Source organism: Anguilla anguilla, chromosome 10, assembly GCF_013347855.1.
Source record: "Anguilla anguilla isolate fAngAng1 chromosome 10, fAngAng1.pri, whole genome shotgun sequence".
Taxonomy (NCBI): Eukaryota; Metazoa; Chordata; class Actinopteri; order Anguilliformes; family Anguillidae; genus Anguilla; species Anguilla anguilla.
The window spans coordinates 33,721,254-33,738,113 of NC_049210.1; the positions used below are offsets into that span (position 1 = coordinate 33,721,254).

General features: G+C 42.9%; 1 protein-coding gene across 2 annotated transcripts in view; it reads right to left on the bottom strand.

Moving 5' to 3' along the window:
- LOC118206781 (EGF-like repeat and discoidin I-like domain-containing protein 3) overlaps positions 1-16,860 on the bottom strand; it is a 149,536-nt gene that overhangs the window by 91,606 nt on the left and 41,070 nt on the right. For both annotated transcript variants that reach the window (XM_035379847.1, XM_035379849.1), the window contains 2 exons: positions 14,214-14,243; positions 1,102-1,230 (listed from right to left, as the gene is read on the bottom strand). In XM_035379847.1, the coding sequence (XP_035235738.1) occupies positions 1,102-1,230; positions 14,214-14,243 (159 nt within the window). The remainder of the gene's footprint in view (positions 1-1,101; positions 1,231-14,213; positions 14,244-16,860) is intronic.

Genomic DNA, 16,860 nt, shown 5'->3' on the forward strand with positions numbered 1-16,860 from the left:
AGCAAAGCAAAGAGAAATTTGTATACACGTGATGTACACACACACACACACACACAGAGTCCCGTACTGCTATTGTTATGAGGACTTCCCATTGACTACATTCATTCCGTAACCTCTAACCCTAACCCTAACCACTACATGCCTAACCTTAACCCTAACCTTAACCTAATTCTAACCCTAGGTAAGGTTTGTGCACACACACACACACACACACACACACACACACAGATATACCTCAATTGTACTCTATACACTAACCTTATCAGACCCTTATCTGGATTTTGTTTATATCTGCAGTGCTTAAGGCACTGTTCAGAAGCAGGTTGAGCAGCACTGCCGTTATGTGCTGTTTCCCTCCCAACTGCACCATTCATTGGGAACTACGAAGCGCATCATGAAGGGATGACTACCGTCTGGACCTACTACTGTACCCCATATCCCATAAAACCTGCAACAAAGCTTTATACAAAAATCTGATATTGTTCCACGGGTTTTAAAACCACAGACGCTTTTGGTACTGGAACACATTTCATATTTCCAACTTTATGTAGATGGCACTTAAATGGAAGGGGTTGCATTTAAATTGTGTTACCAGAATGATTCATCAGGCTAAAATTGGAATAAAGCAACAAACACAAACACCTCATTTCAGCCAAAATGCCCTTTTTTTTGAAGATTTAGGAAGACGAGGCCAAATCACATAGCAATAGCAGGACTGAATTCAGGCACTCGATTGGAGAAGACTCTCCTTGTAAAACATTGATGCCTCGCGTCGAAACAGGCGATGATAACCGCCACATGTGTGACACTGCACCAGGAAACAAGCACCATGAAACATTTATTTACTTCATCAGAGCCATGAGAAGAATAATGTGATTTTTTTTTTTAAAACAGCACAAAGCAAAGGCCATCAGCCATCGGCATCGCATCTCTCAGAGACATATCTCTCTCTCTCTCTCTCTCTCTCTCTCTCTCTCCTTTCAATGCGAAATGCCTCAAATCCCGAGGGTTCGATTTGCGTCGGTGTCGGCGCTACGCAAACGGCCGAAAGGTGGGAGAGAGCGGCGGCGGAGGAGGGGTAATCAGGGCGATCCATCTTACTGTGCTGGCAGTGGATCCCGTTGAAGCCGGGAGGACACTTGCACACGTATCCGATGAAGGTGTCGCCCCTGTAGGTCTCGCTGATTTCGCACTCTCCGCCGTTGTGACACGGATTCGGGTGGCAGGGTCCTAACGAAGACAAACAAGAGGACATCAGCGCCAGATCGAACAGCCCAGGAAGAATTTCATATTTAAAAGACACATTGCACAAATTAAATATCATTTAGGCTTTAATATAATACGTTGTGTGTTTACTGAGCACTGCTTATTTTGAGAAAGGATCTCACAGTTACACAGTACACTCGATACCAGGTGGTTTACATCGCACTCTATAAGTGAGAACTTGTTGCTTTGTGAAACATTTGGGGATGGTAGACCGCCTATGATGGTTCAACGTTATTTTCATTTGTGTTACATTTTATTTGTGCATTGGGATGGCTTAGGTGTATTATATAAAGCCCAAAAGCACAGGGGGTTACGGGTTCAGATCCCTGTATGAGGCCCTGCTAATTGGACCGCTGAACAAAGCACACATTTAATTTGCACTGTTTCCGTAAAAAAACCGAGCAATGTGCAAGGATTACATGTAGCGTAAATACATCATACAAGTCAATAATTCACCGTGACATCCAAAAAACGCTATCAGTTAAACAAAAGACATAACGAGACAGGGAAATAACAATAAAAAATAAATGCCATTCCTCCCAAATCAGGCAATTTAAAAGAATTACAATCTGCTTGCATTAACAGTCGTCAGTAGCTCGTCGCTAAGCGCTGAGCCGTGGGCTCGTAACTCTTCGAGTGAGGCAACGATCTGGGTTACGACTACGCGAGCGACAAACGAGATCAGAGGACGAGCCTTGTGATCTCACCCCTGGAGCCGTGGCTCAGACGTGGACTGAGGCTCGTCGCCAGGTCCCGGGGAGGCAGACAGGGGGGGCTGTTTGTCACAGTGCACTGGCTGGGTAATGCCGCTAATGGCCTGAAGAGGCTAACAAAGCCTGCCTCCTCGATGGTGTGGCAAAGCTCTGGCCAACATTTTCCATTTAACATGCTGTAAGCACATCTGAATTGGCCTGACCTCCTACAGTACACATACACAGGTGTCGCACAACCAGACCTGACCAGACCCAACACAGTCATTCTCCCAGGAACCTACTGGATGAGGTAACTGAGATCGTTCAAAGATTTAGTTTCCATAGGGTCAAGTATAGTATGTACCCACACACAGACACTGCATGCATACTAAACACACACACACACACACACGCACGGGTATGCTCATCCAAAGAAATGGAAGCCTCGCACTTTGACAAGAAATCTATTCCGTGCAAAGCTTATGCGAAGAAGCCAATACTGTCTAATGATGATTAATGGCTCTGTTTACACAGCTGATATAGTGAGCGTCTCTGCAGATCACTTTTGCTTATATCTTATCTGACAAAAATTGAGAGAAACAACTGAGGTTTAATGGGAGCAAGGCCTTTAGTTTGTAAAGAAAAACAAATAATTGTACAAGTATTTAAACACTGTAGGATCAAACCCCCTTTGAATTGTAAGTTCAGAATGTTTTGCATGGGGACAACACTCAACAGAAATAAACAAAAAATTATTATTATTATTATTACTATTATTATTAACCATTTAAGGGGCACAGATGCCTCCAATTCCTTGTTTAAATGGTTGTGTAATACTAAAAATTCAAAAGCTGATTGATTCACTTTTTTAAAATGCATTTCCTCAGTTTTCTCGCATATTTGGAATGACCAATGGTAAACGGTGGGGCTTGTGTTGTTATCTCTACAGCCAATGTGCATGAGTGCAGGCATACACGCGCTCTCTTCCAAAGCATGTGTTGTGAAGTTTGCACAGACATGAGTCATAGGAAGACACGTCATGTGCTGCTTGATGAACCAGCAGGGGTCACTAGAGAGCAGTGAGACTGAACTTGCGGTGAGAACTCACCCTCCCTAACCCTGGGCGATGCCACCTCAAATTATGCATCGCCTTGCAGGGGTACCTGGCACAGTTGGCACCGGCATAGTTGGGATTCCATCTCAAAGCAGTGCCATAACAGGATGAGTTTTTGTTCTTAGTCTTAACTTCTGTTAATGAAGAAAAAAAACACTTGCAGTTTTTAGTACGTTGTAGCAAAAATGTTGACTGAATACAATAACCCATTTTTGTGCAATTAAAATCACAAAAATATCTCTGAAGTCCTCAAAAAATACTCTGATCAGCAAATTATTTTTTGCAAGTCCATTATTCATGCCAACTTAGACTGCTAGTTTGATGCATTGTAGGTCCCACGCAATCTGTTTCTTTTTTTACAGAAAAAAAAAACCTCATATCTGGCTTTCAACACACTGATTCAAGTGACATGGGAAATAAATAAAAGCACCTATAAGACAGCATCCCTCCAGAGCACTCCTCTAAGTAAACCCAGTCTTCTGAACGTGTCCTTTCAGAGCTCTAGAAACGATGGGCTGGCTATGCTTGTATGAGTGAGGGCAATGACTCCAGTGTTTCTTTCGGCCTCTTTGCACAAAATGGGGGGGGTGCTTATGGTGCAATCAACAGACTCTGGCTGTCTCTCTCTTTGGCCGTTATCTGTAGTCCATTATCTGATAGAGCTGAATGTCACAAGACACAGAAGACTCAGATGGCCTTTTATTCCCCCTTCCCCACATACCCCCCTTCCCAAACTTCGGTGAGGATATTCTGTTCACCATACTTGGTGAGTTCTTCTCTTCTTCAGCAGGAGTTTTTGACTGCTGAGGTAACTTTACATAGTGGCAGGTAGGGTGCAAAGGGACCGCCAAGCTGAAGTTTAAGAACCTCCCTTGGTGATAAAGCAAATGAGGGCTGAGTGCCTCTCTTTGGAGAACTGCATCTGTGAAACCCCCTTAATGGTGGCAAAGCCATACGGCACCTTCAGAGCCATTTCAAAGCAAGTGCACGATGTTCCTTTCTTAAGAGCATTTCTGAGAAGGTCCATTTTCATGTCAAGCTCACATTATGATCTCGTTGATTGGCTGAGCTGTTAAAAAGTCATATGAACTGTAATAGCTGTAATGGCTTCTTGACCTAATGGGCTGGCATTACACATTTACGGAGAAAAGATTATCAGAGGTCCAATTATAAGAAGGACAGTCAGATGACTAAGGACAGCCCCTATAATTACAGCCTATTAAATAATCAACCTCTTCAAATGCCGTTTTTTTAAAAGACCATTTTTATGCTGGTTGCTTTTCCAGGTTTATCTGATTTATTTTTTCTGCATAATTCAGAAATTCCTCTTCTGATGACTCAACCAGTTTGTGAAGTTTTTAAAAAAAATATTTTTTATAACTGGGCTGCTTAGAGGGCTGCTGCTGCTTGTTTGAATAGTCCAAGTGCAATGACGGTTTATTTACTGCACAAACATTTTATGAAATATACCAATAATACAGATTTACTGTATTAGTGACAAATCCAGTGTTTGTAATCACGAGCAAGGATCTCTATGGGGTGCTGGAATGTAGGGCAACACAAAGAGTAAGGAACTGGGTGATTTCGATTATTAATGCAATTTCTACTAAAGCAGGTAGGACAGACGAGAACTCAATTTCCATTTACACTGATGACGGGGAGATGAACAGAGGCAGAACTTTGAAGTTCTCCCCTTTAAAACTGTCCCTGTGCATTGTTTTTTTTTTTTGTATGAACTCACCTTTTGAGAACAGAAGCGAAAGCAACCCAATTGTTTTATTACACTCTAGTTACAGAGCTGTTGTTTCAGGGGGAAAAAAAATCCTTTCCTTTAATGCCTTTTAGCAGATGCTGTTATCCAGAGAACCTCGCAGTGCAGGCACAAGTTCAGAGATCACGGAATTAAGTGCAGTATTTCCTTGAGGGTGAAATTAAAGTCCAAAGAGAGAGAGAGAGAGCAAGAGCACAAAGTGCAGAAGCCTATTGAGGTCAGCCCATTTGTTTACGACACTTCAATCTGCATTAATGATCCCCTTAGATAATTAGAGCCATAAAAATTACAAGACCTTAGCTCAACTCCATTACAATGAATTTCGCCATGTAGGGAGCTAGTGGCAGCAGTCAGATCTCTTAGACAACAAAGATATACTGTAGAAGGCACAAAGCTTCCTGACAATACTGTAATGGAGGATACATTCTAATTTAAATAAAAATTTTAAAAAGGCAGAAGGTAGTCTGAATTTGTACAGCACCCTGTGAAACACGCATGGCAGTGTAAAAAGGTTTACATAATGAAACAAAAGTCTTCCCGCTTGTTGTTTTTTTAATGCTCTTTCATTATTTAACTTTACTGACCGGTACCACCCACTGTTTGAGCACATTCCTGACAGTACAAGGAAAGGCAAGCTGTCAGTCTTCTCACGCTCAGCAAGACGACAGTACCGAACCCGACCACTGGTTACATGATGGACGCTTGTCTTCTTCCTTTCAAATCAACAACCAGCTTTCATATTCTGGTTCTGAGTGTTTTATCAAATTCATCACGTTGTACAGTGCATGAAACTCCTTAATGTGATTGGTTTTTCTGAGCTGTGCGTACTGTATTGGTTCATCCATTTTTTTAAACAAAATTGTCTCTGATTTTTTAAAACCAATTTAGGATGGCCAATCGCACTCACATGTTGATTTCCTCACTGCACGGTCGGCCAATCACATGCTCCATGTACTGATTCACAATTCTGGTTCTTGACCACCAGAGGCTACCAATTCCCCTAGAGTCTATCCATCTCACCTGAGTTATTTACTGGTTATTGTTTGCACCTGTCTCCCCATCTATTTAAGAAAGCTAACACATTTCACAGTTTATTGCACAGACTGTCCTGGATCCAATCTTGATTTGTCCCCAGTTCTGACTCACAGTCAAATGCAGGTGTTGTCATCATCGTCATCATCCCCACTTCATAAATGCAGCTGTATATTCAATTAAAAAAACCATGAACCACGGTCAGTGAATGACCTATAACCTACAACCTACAATACATGTTTCTGGCACTCTCATATCTCTCTCTCTCTCTCTCTCTCTCTCTCTCTCTCCCTCTCTACCTCTCTCATACACACACAGACACACACACACACACCCACGCACGCATGCACACACGCAGCCACTCCAACAATAAAATAAAAGACCATTCTCGCACGAAAAAAACATCATATACTGCTGCAAAATATATCTATATACAGTTATAGCAAAAAGATTTTTTCACCCAAGGAAGAACTTCATTCTGGAGTCAAAAGTGCAAGGAAAGCAATTACAGGCACTGTACGTCAGGAGCGCGGGCTGAATTTTAATTACAGAGACCTCGAGTCACCCGGCAGACTTCCGACACCGCGGCGCTTCAAAGAGCGAGGGAGGAGGGGCGGCTGGGATAGAGGAAGACCAGGGGGGTTGGAGGAAGACCAGGGAGCCAGAACCACCCACTAACCCGCGCAGCGAACAGAGGACCACAGGCCGAGCGCAGGGTTATCGACCGAGGAAAGCCGACAGAGACGGTTTACTCTCCATCGCCCGCAGCCCAGCCGGAGATTTGGACGAACCGCCCGCCATAATAAGCACAAAGGCTGCCATTCAAAAGGCTGACGAGCCGCTATGACGCTAACGCGCCGCAACCGCCAACCACCGTGTCATTTCCTCCGTGCGCTTATTTATGAGCTATGTCACATCTGAACCTAGCGCAGCTTTCATTTTGTTAAGGATATGAATCAAAGTTTGGGTTTTATAATGAGATTAAAGCCTGTGTTCAATTTAAAGTTTAATTCAACTTAAATTAAAGCCTGCTTAACTCATATAATTCAAAATTCATTCAAACAATTATTTTCTTCGGGGCAAACAAACTTTGGCTTAAGTTCAAGGATAACAAATACATTTATGACAAAAACTTTTTTTTTTTTTGTTTTTTTTTAAATAACACTTGCATTCATGTTTAAGTCAAAGTTAGGGACACATGCAGGTGGAATGTAGGCAGTCTGATAGTAACTGAATGAATGCACGCACAGAGCTTCATGCAGGCTTTTCTGATTCCATTACAGGTTCTGTGCAGCCTATTTCCTGTTCACTTTAATCCACTCCATTTGATATGACGTGATTGGTACTGAGACTCCGGGGTTAGAGGAGCTACTCAGTACAATCAATTTATTCAGGCTTTTAGTGGTCGTCTACGAATGTCCCTTCCTGAAAAGTTTTAGAGTCCTTGTGTTCTGTCAAGACCAAACAGATTGGACACGGTGACATTTAACTACGTCAAAAGGGATGTGCGTATAAATCAGGACGAAAGAAGCTCATCGAAAGGAGTAAAACGTAATGGTCCGAGCCGACGGGGACGTCAAATAAATCTCCTCGAGAACGGCAGTTAAACAAAGTTCAATGTCACCTTGAAACGGGCATAAGGGAGATATTTAAAAAAAAAAAGGAAAGGAGACGGAAAGACAGGGCACCCACTGAACTGCCATTGCCATGGCAAAATTTCAGCCAAAATTTCATTGGGGGACACCGTACTCTCTGGCTGTACCAAAATTCAGAGACGAGGCTAAGTGCATGAGGCGTGCATCGACTTTTCTATCTGCTCCAATGTTTGGAGAGAGGGCACTGGACGAGCAGACTCATACTGCCATGGGGTGGGGGGGTGGGTGTGGGTGGGGGTGTGGGGGGGGGGGGGGGGGGGGGGGGGGGGGCTGTTTGTTATTTTGTAACCCACGGCTCCTCTCCTTTGAATGTCTCTTACTCCATTATGCCTTTGAGCCTTCGCCAGGGACCTTCTCAAGTGGAGATTTTCCACATTGGAACTGTCGCGATCACAGCTGTTGATTCATTCTGGCTGAAAGACCCCTGGGCGTGAACAATATGAGAAACTAACAATTTGAACGCTTTTATAGCACGCATTTATAATAACTAAAATAAATTCAACAGAAATATCTACATAATTGTCTTTCTTTTACACTGGTAAAAGTATAAAGCAATATGAAGTGTTCCAGCTGTTTCATTCTTTAATGCACACAAGCATGTGTATAGTGAACACACACATGCAGACAGACACACAAACACACACAGATATTCACACATTTACAACAGTCACAATTACCAGTCAAATGCGAGATACTGTCACCAATGACAGTGTGCAAATATAAAAGCTTTATCTCAGCAACCACACAGTTCAGCAGAGTGTCTCTTCAAATCTTTATCACAACTAAGACCAAAGAAACAGTTTCGACAAGGCAGTAAGAAGCAGGATAAAGCCGACATTACTAAATAGTGCACTTGCTAAAGCAGAAACTACATTGCTCGTTATAGGGAACAATATGTTATTACAGTGTGTTAGGCTACTACATAATAGGTTAACACGAAGGCTTCAAAATGACATTAATTATACATGCCGTATTCGAGTTTAATTTGAGCATTCAGCGCGGTGAATCTGACGAATGTCTTGTCTACCGAAGCGAAATAATAACGGGTTAGGATGTAGAGCTCGCATATTCTCCGCAATCATTAGGTAACTTAACCATCTTATTTTTTTTCAGACTTAAAAAAGTAGTTTAGACTCGGTGTCTAAACAGCAGTATTACCAGCTTTGATACCTGTCTAAAAGCAGAGGCACGGGTCTGACAGCGCGCTAACCGGCTCGAGTTCGGCTGAGCGGCTCTGGCGGGTTCTTTGTGACGGCGTGCGAACGGCGAGAGCGTCTCGTGTCAGGGGCCCTGTGAGCTCATGCAGAAGGCGTTGTCATTTCCCGTCTCTCACTAATATGATTGTCCGGGAGGCATCGTAGGTTTTGATCCTCTTCATCTTCATTGGCCTGGCCTTCTCTCTGGTGGGTCCCGAAATGTCCACTCAAGCCCTGTGAACCTGGCTCATCGATGTACTAATCGCCCCCCCCCCGCCCCCCCCCCCCCCATTACAGAGTACAAACACAGTTCTTCCTGTTCGGGTTAACACCCCCACCCTGCTGAAGACACAAAGAGGTGCCCCCGACCTGCCACTGTGAAGAGCATTATACCAGCTCTGCATTTTGTAGTGCAAAAGTAATAAGGCCTAACAATACGCTTGCATCGCTACAATAATAGAAAAAAAAAGGTTCTGAATGGTTTCTTTGGCTTGACTTTATAGTGGAACCTTTTTTTAGTTCTCTATGGAAACCCTCTATGTTAGGTGTGAGAGGTGTGAAAGCTCCCAGACTGCACCATTTCCCCCAACAAAGAACCCTTGAACTAGATAGTGTTCCTCTATGGAGACTCAGAGAAGCGTTTTGGAACCCTTTCTTCAGAGAGAGTATGCCTAGTGATTCACAGTGTATTACATGCTCTAGGGCCTGCGCTGAGATTTACACACTGATTTCATTCAGGATTATAGCATGAATGGGAATTGTGCAAGAATTGCATTATGATAACTGTAATCTCAACTGCTGCACGTTGGAATATTTGGTAAAATGGACAAAATGGAATGAAATATGACATATTTTTGAACCAGAAATGGCAAATTATATGTAATCCAAAGGTACATTTTCTAAGTGGAGGTAAAAAAAAGCCCACTGAATCCTTCATAATTGCATTTCTTTGAGGAAGCTACCACAGTATGTAGGAACCATTACAGAAGTAGCCGCGACAAACAGGGCATCCTACTGTACTGACCCGGCTGGGAATTAAAGCATAGAATCAGACGAGGTCCTTATTCTATCCATTCTTTTATGTCAAGAAAGATTTAATAAAATGGAAACAAAAAAAAGCCATTTCAGCTTTGTGAATTCTCTTCAAATGGTATCAGGGAGATTTCTTCAGCTGATAAAAAGGAAGGGCTGGCCGTTGGCCCCCGGTCTCTGAGCCTCTGAGCGATAGCAGGACGTGGCTGAAATTGACAGACAGACTTCTCCGGATGATAAAATATTAAGGCTTCTTCTCTTTTTTTTTTTGCCTCTTAAAGCCCTTCGGCTCTGATAAAGCAGCGTCCTCTCGGTAGAATTCCCGGTGCGGAATATGAGTCCGGTCAGCGTGGGTTCGGTCTTCCGGAAAACCCACCCACCCCCTGTGCGAAACAAAGACCGGTCGGAGGCGGGGGCCACCTGAGGGCGGAGCTAGCGAGGGCGGAGCTAGCCTCTCTAACATGTGGGTGCCAGAACCCGAAAACATATCGGCCTATGCAAGCATGATATATAATATGGGCAAAACTGTAAATAAAATAATGGCGATATTGCAGTAGAAATTCTTGACTATTATGCAATAGGAAAACAGTGCTGATATATGCATGTCAAAACAGCTACAAGCACAACAAAGCCAGTGTGGTGTCTAGCCGAAATTTGGCATATTTATTTATGGCCTACATATCTGGCCTAATGCAAGAAACACTATCACAACAACAAAAAAATTGAATTGGCAAGCTTTTACAAATCCATAATGCACCAAGCCTACAATTATTTTTTTCTGTATTTCATCTTTGCAAATTTATCAACAGCTTTGTCCAGATCACTATTTTCTGTACGTTATCTCTCAATTAAGTGGAGACCAAGCCATGGACAAGCCACCTTGCACATAGTCAAGCGCTAATATATTTTAAGTATGTTTAGTCTGCTAAAAGAGCATTCAGCCTGCACACTGCTCACTGGAATATATTTCCTATAAAGAACTGCCAGGTTTGGGAACGCTCTATCCATATCATTCGCATCAAGGGATGCAAAGCCTGATTGGTGGACAGCTCATCACTCAAATATATGTTCATATATGTGTTCTATATGTCAGGAAAGAAGCAGTATCGGTGGCACAAACATCACCTTCATAATAAACTTCCAGTTTGTTTATCCCGCGGATAGAGTCTGAATGAAAGTAGAGCAGAGTGATGTTAGCGGATCAAAGGTACAGTATGAATCAGAATTGTCGGCGTCCAAAGAAAGCACGGGACCTGACTGCTCCCTGGTTACCACGTAAAGCCAGCTGGTTTGCCGCAACGCCATAAATATCGGTACATTAAAAGCCACCTGAGGTTCGTCCAAGAGAAAATAAAATCTAGGAAAAGAGCCTGGGTTTTTATACGGCCACTCAATTTAACAGAAGCCGCTGATTGTGCGTGTACTCCATAAGTCTGACTAAGCCTTTTCCCTTGCATTAATCAAAAGGCATTGCATTATTACCATATCACCATATCATTTTCAAGGATGTCGCATTGAGATTTGACTAGGCAGGCACAACAGGATGGAGCAGTACAAAAATAAACATCAGTATCGGAGGAGACCATCATTCAAATGTGTACAAAATCAAGAAAGTAATCTGAAGCTAGCTACACATGGTATGTGTTGCGTAACTGAGGTAGGCTAGCAGCGATTTTAAGGGGTACAGCCCCTTAGTCTTTTATAAGGAGAGCAGAAACTACAAAACACATGGTATCTCTAAGCCAAACATTACTCTCTCTTGTCTCACTTGTGTCTGATGGAGCAGGCAGTGATATATCCTGGCTCATCCGTCAGTCTCCTAGAGATAAAACAACTCAACAGTTGTGTACTTAAGAAAAGTTTTAGTGAGCACTTTACAAAAAAAAGCTCAGTTTGTTTTTCCCCCTTTAAAGAAGTCCATGAAACTTGCATGATTATGTATACTGAAGCTAAATTAGTTTTTTAATTTTCTGTATTATCTTTGCCAGCAAGCGAATGTATGCTTATGCAAAGACCTTCTCTTCTCTATAGGCGGGAAGGCTGGGGGGGGGGGGGGGTGTTCATCACCAACCCAAAACCCATACCTCTGATAAATGAGAATGCCACAAAATAACATTTCTGGTTTGTTAGGAATTCATTTGAACTGTCTGTATGAAGCCCATATCAATGTGGATTTTATATTCTCCTTTCGTGAAAAATGAGATTTTTGTAATCAAAGGCGACAAACGAAAAAACACCTCCATAACGGGCAACGCTTTGCAAAGTGTTTTAGCCGTTCCGGTGGGCTTTTCCAATCCGCCCCCTTCGATTGAACATGCTTGTGAATTTCCCTGTAATGAATGCATCACTAGATATAATTGCATTCATTTCAAAGTGCATTAATAACAAAATCTCTTTTCAGCTAAACAAAATGGGAATTTGTTGATCCGAGGCAAATCAAATTTTTTAGTAAATTGAGTTTGTATAAGTGAGGATTACAATTAAATGTTTGTGGCTGACATAAACTCAGATGGTCGGCATACAATGGAAAGACACTGTTGCTACGTAGGAATGAAGGTGTGTCAAGCTAAAGAGCTAGCCCTCTGTACAGGAAGGTCCCCCATGATCCAGAATCAAATCCTGACTATGTCAGTTCCAGCAGCTGCCTTGTCAGCCAAGGAGGAAGGTTGTCACTCAACAAGGCATTTCCTGCCTCACAATTTGATGGCGGCTCCTCTGTTTGATTGGTCGCCTGCTGTCTGCTAGCAGTAGTTGTGAGGTGAAGCGTGGACTACGCTGCTCAGCTGGGGTACTACAGAGTGAGAAGATGCTCGGATCTACTGCTCTCCTTCCCCGACTGCGTTCACCTGAATCAATGAATTCATTAGCATCTTGCTAATTAATCCGCAGGCTGGATCCTGGCCATTCAGAAGTCATAAATCAGGAGAGGATCAGTGAACGTGTTTGTTTGAAAGACGACTAAATGGTGAACCGCAGTGGAACAAAATAAAATAAGAAAAAAAGATCAAAGTGGAAAGAAACAGCACAAGATGCTTGGAGGTCAATGGACAGGATATGGGGCCTGATTCCTGTGGATGGGAGCTGCTCAGCCAATGGGAGGGCAGGTGGGGAGTAGGGTAGTCAAAAAAAAAAAAAAGGAGGGGGGGTGCTGCTCCCACAGTTTTCTCATCTGCTGGGGTAAAATGTCTAGTGTTAATTGAACTCTAACAGAGTTTATTTGAGTCCACTCTGGCCATAGTGGACTATTATAACCTTTGTAAGAGTTGATTTAACACTGGACATTTTACTGTGCAGGCACTGCTTGAACTCAGCTACTGAAAATCTCAGTCGGTTCATGTGTTCATTCTGTATTACCTGTCAGTAATACGCACAAACACGCACACACGCACACACACACACACACACACACACCTTTGAACTGCATTTGATTATTTGTCTCATACTATTATACGCTTTACCCTTCTATTGAAAAAAACCAAAGGACTTCACTGCATTGCTACATTCAAACTAATCCCCAATCATGTCTCAATCATGGCTTTTCTTTTCGAACAGTTCAACAACTATGATATGAAATGTCAAAAAACTGCTTAAAAGAACCAATCAAATTCACAGACTGCCAGGCCAGGACAGTTAAAAAAACACACACATAGATGCACGCACACACAAATGTTAAGGAAAAGTAATAAAATACTGAGGACAGTATATAGAGACATTTGGACACTGTCTTGGGATAAGCCTAGGGATCTAATGAAATTCATATTAAACTGTGAGTTCAGGAAATTGTGTTGAGGATGGAATAAAAACAGGTTGGCTTAGAATAGTGGTTCTTATCCTCAGTCCAGGGGAGACATTGCGTATGATGGTTTCAGTCAAAGCCAATGTCCTGATCAATTAAGGATGCTAAAATGTCTTTAAATCATACCATAATTCTGGGGTTAAACTTAATTTAAGCAATGCAGGTCTGGCTTGTGGCCATTTGCTATCAGTAAACACCATTCATTTTACATTGATGGTTCCAGGTTTCCACACTCTCAGCCAATAGGAAACAACTCATGTCACCTGTCAGTGTGTAAGTCAACCAATCAAAAATGGCATCTCTTTCAATAATAGTTTTTTTGCCATATAGTTATATTTATATGAAACAGTACAGCAAATGATCTGTTGCCATGCAGTAAATGTTGGCCTGGCTGATTTAAATTCATGGGAGGTGAATATGGGGCATTTATTTTTTAGGGTGTAAAGTACATAGCTCTTTCTGGCATAATGCGGCTTTAAGCGGGTAAATCATCCTTCAATAGACTATAAAAGTGCCTAATTAGGGACAATTAGCAGCTCATTACAATACAGGGCTTGTTATTATTGAGCAAAACCAGCACAGACAGTGGGCCCCCAGGACCAAGGCTGAGAAACACCGGCTTATACTACAACAGACAGCACGGCGAGGAAAAACAGTACCTGACGATGTTGGGTCCTCACCATCTCCCGCTGGAAAGAGAGAGAGAGAGGGAGAGAGAGAGAGGGGGAGAGTTTCAGACAGGAGCTACACATCTAATGCAAACAGACATCCAGGCCTGGACCAACTCAACACTGCATTAAAGCTGCTGAATATAGACTTTAGAAGTACTAAAGGTACATTCAAAACATCAGCAAAATAAACACCATCACACTCACAGTATTTCTTTTTTCTTCTTCTCTCTTGATATTACACTTACTGTAATATTACCTTGACAGTAGTTACACTCAATTTATAAGTACTATGCTACAGTAGTATTTTGGTAAGGGAACAGGTTTAGTTGAATATGTGGTCAGGATTGACTGAGGAGTTGTATTTAGGTATGTATACAGTACCAAGAACTCCTGTATTTTTCATTGCTAAGATGAGAACACAAATACAACTACACCGTCCTTACCCAGTAGTTACAACTGCAATACAGTGAAATGTTAATAAAATTGTGTTAAGTTTCAAATTCATTTCTGTTGTCTTTCGATAAGGGCCACGGTGATCTCAGTTTGAGTAGGCCCTGCCCTTTGATTAAAAAGAACAGATCTGCAGGAAATAAAGGAAACATCAAGCGCAAAATGAATTAAACAGTTTAACATCAACACAGGGGACCCCGGGAGGTTAAAACGCGGCTCGGCCTTAACCACACTGACAGCGACACCTCAGAGCGCTACGCGGTCGGCGCGCCAAAGCACCGCGGTCCGGAGACCGCTCGGCGGAGCGAGCGAGCCGTCGCTTTAAAACGCAGCCCAGCACCCCGTTAACGTCCGGAGCGCGAATGCTTCGCCGGGTTTCGAAAGGAACGAGCGAATGGCGGTTAATTGCTTATCAGAGACGATTTGACAACGCCACAATGGCCCACAAATTGCGATTCAAGTGGAGGCGACGGCGACGTCGCTGCCCCTGCAGAGCGCCTCTCTTTGCTCAATGCCAACCGAGACGCGCTCACCGCGGTACCAGTGTGGATGCTGCCCTCTATTTAAAATGTATTAGCGGTGTCAGATTAGCCTCACCGTGTAAAACGAGCCGAGCGTCCGCGGTTTGCACGGGACCATTACTGTTCTCATCGCACTTTTTTGGCCGCCCCGGTCGCATATCTGGCTGAAGTATCATTCCGGGGGGTTTCTGTCGTTAAGACCCCCGCCTCCCAACCCCCTTTTTTTTTTGCGAGGCCAAAATCTGTGCCCTTCTAACATTCCCCACGACGTTTTTCCGGGAACACTACCAAATCATATCTGCCAGCCAGGTCTCTTAAGGGAAAATGCCGGCAGACACAAATCCTTTCCAAGCCCCGAAAACCAAAGTCATTTCTCTAGGAGAAAAGAGTGAGAGAGAAACCACGTCAAACTCAAACAAGCACCTTTTCAAATTTATATATTTATTTTCTGAGCTCTTCTTCTTTTACGGAAGGCTAAAGTTCAGCACCTTTTTTTAACTCTCTGAAATGCTTCATCTCTTTTATGAAGTTGGTGTGGAAGTAATTTGGAGGTGAACTCCATGACCCACAACAGAACACAATAACACGGAGGATCACTGAGCACGGCATCTTGAGCAGTCGTTCACAGTGTGCTAGTTATATTGTGGTCATATGGGTCAAAGGTATTGAAAAATCCATGATTTGGTTCAGTCCCTTGGATACAGTGTCTGGGAACAGACATTTGTCTTTGTAGCACTGCATAAATGCACTAAGTCTTCCATCTACACTGGTGCGGAACAGGCACAAGACTTTCACAGGGGACACCGAACTAAAGAGTCTGTTCCATACTTCTGTTGTCATTCCAACATGGAATTTAATTTGTCAATCCCCAATTTAAATGGCAATCAAGAACAGAATTACTGAGGAACATGCCAACCAATTAAGATCCATAATCTGTACTGTATTCATTAATCAGCTCTGAGTGAATATGCATACAACAACATGACATGAAATATTCAGCTGCACCGATGATGCTCCCATAAGAGCACACACAACAGCACACTGTGGCAGGTTATACTCTTTTAAAGTTTGTACAAATTCAATTTTGTTCTGAATCTTGACATAAGAGCCCACTGCAGTGTCAGTAAAAAAAAAAAGCTTTCTTTTATGTAGGAAATGTTTTCATTGGGCCCTATGACTGCCTGTATTTCTGTTTTGCTCTTTCAGAGTACCTGCTTTTGGCACACATGCATACATACATATGTAAGTGCACACACACATTCACACACACACACAATTACACACACTTCCACACATGTTCATAGAATAAGTCACCAATGCTAAATTCTGGAACTCCGCAAATGTATCCATGTAAAATCTGACTCACAGAACGGAGCAGAAATATCTATATATTTATTTCCCCTGACGTAGGAAACTACAAATTCAACTCCCATGGCTTGGCACATACATTCCGTTGTTATCTGAAGGAGGTGGGCATACCACTGGCATGAAAGCCATTCCCACAATGCACTGCACCTGGCCAGTTCTCCAGTCCGAAAGCGTCACGGGCGCCCCGCGTTACCCTGTGAGGTGAGAGAGACTGATGTGTGAAACAAGGCCGTGGCGATGCAGGAGCGGGCACAATCCCACGAGAGCGGGGCTAGCAGGACTAAAATAACCGAAGG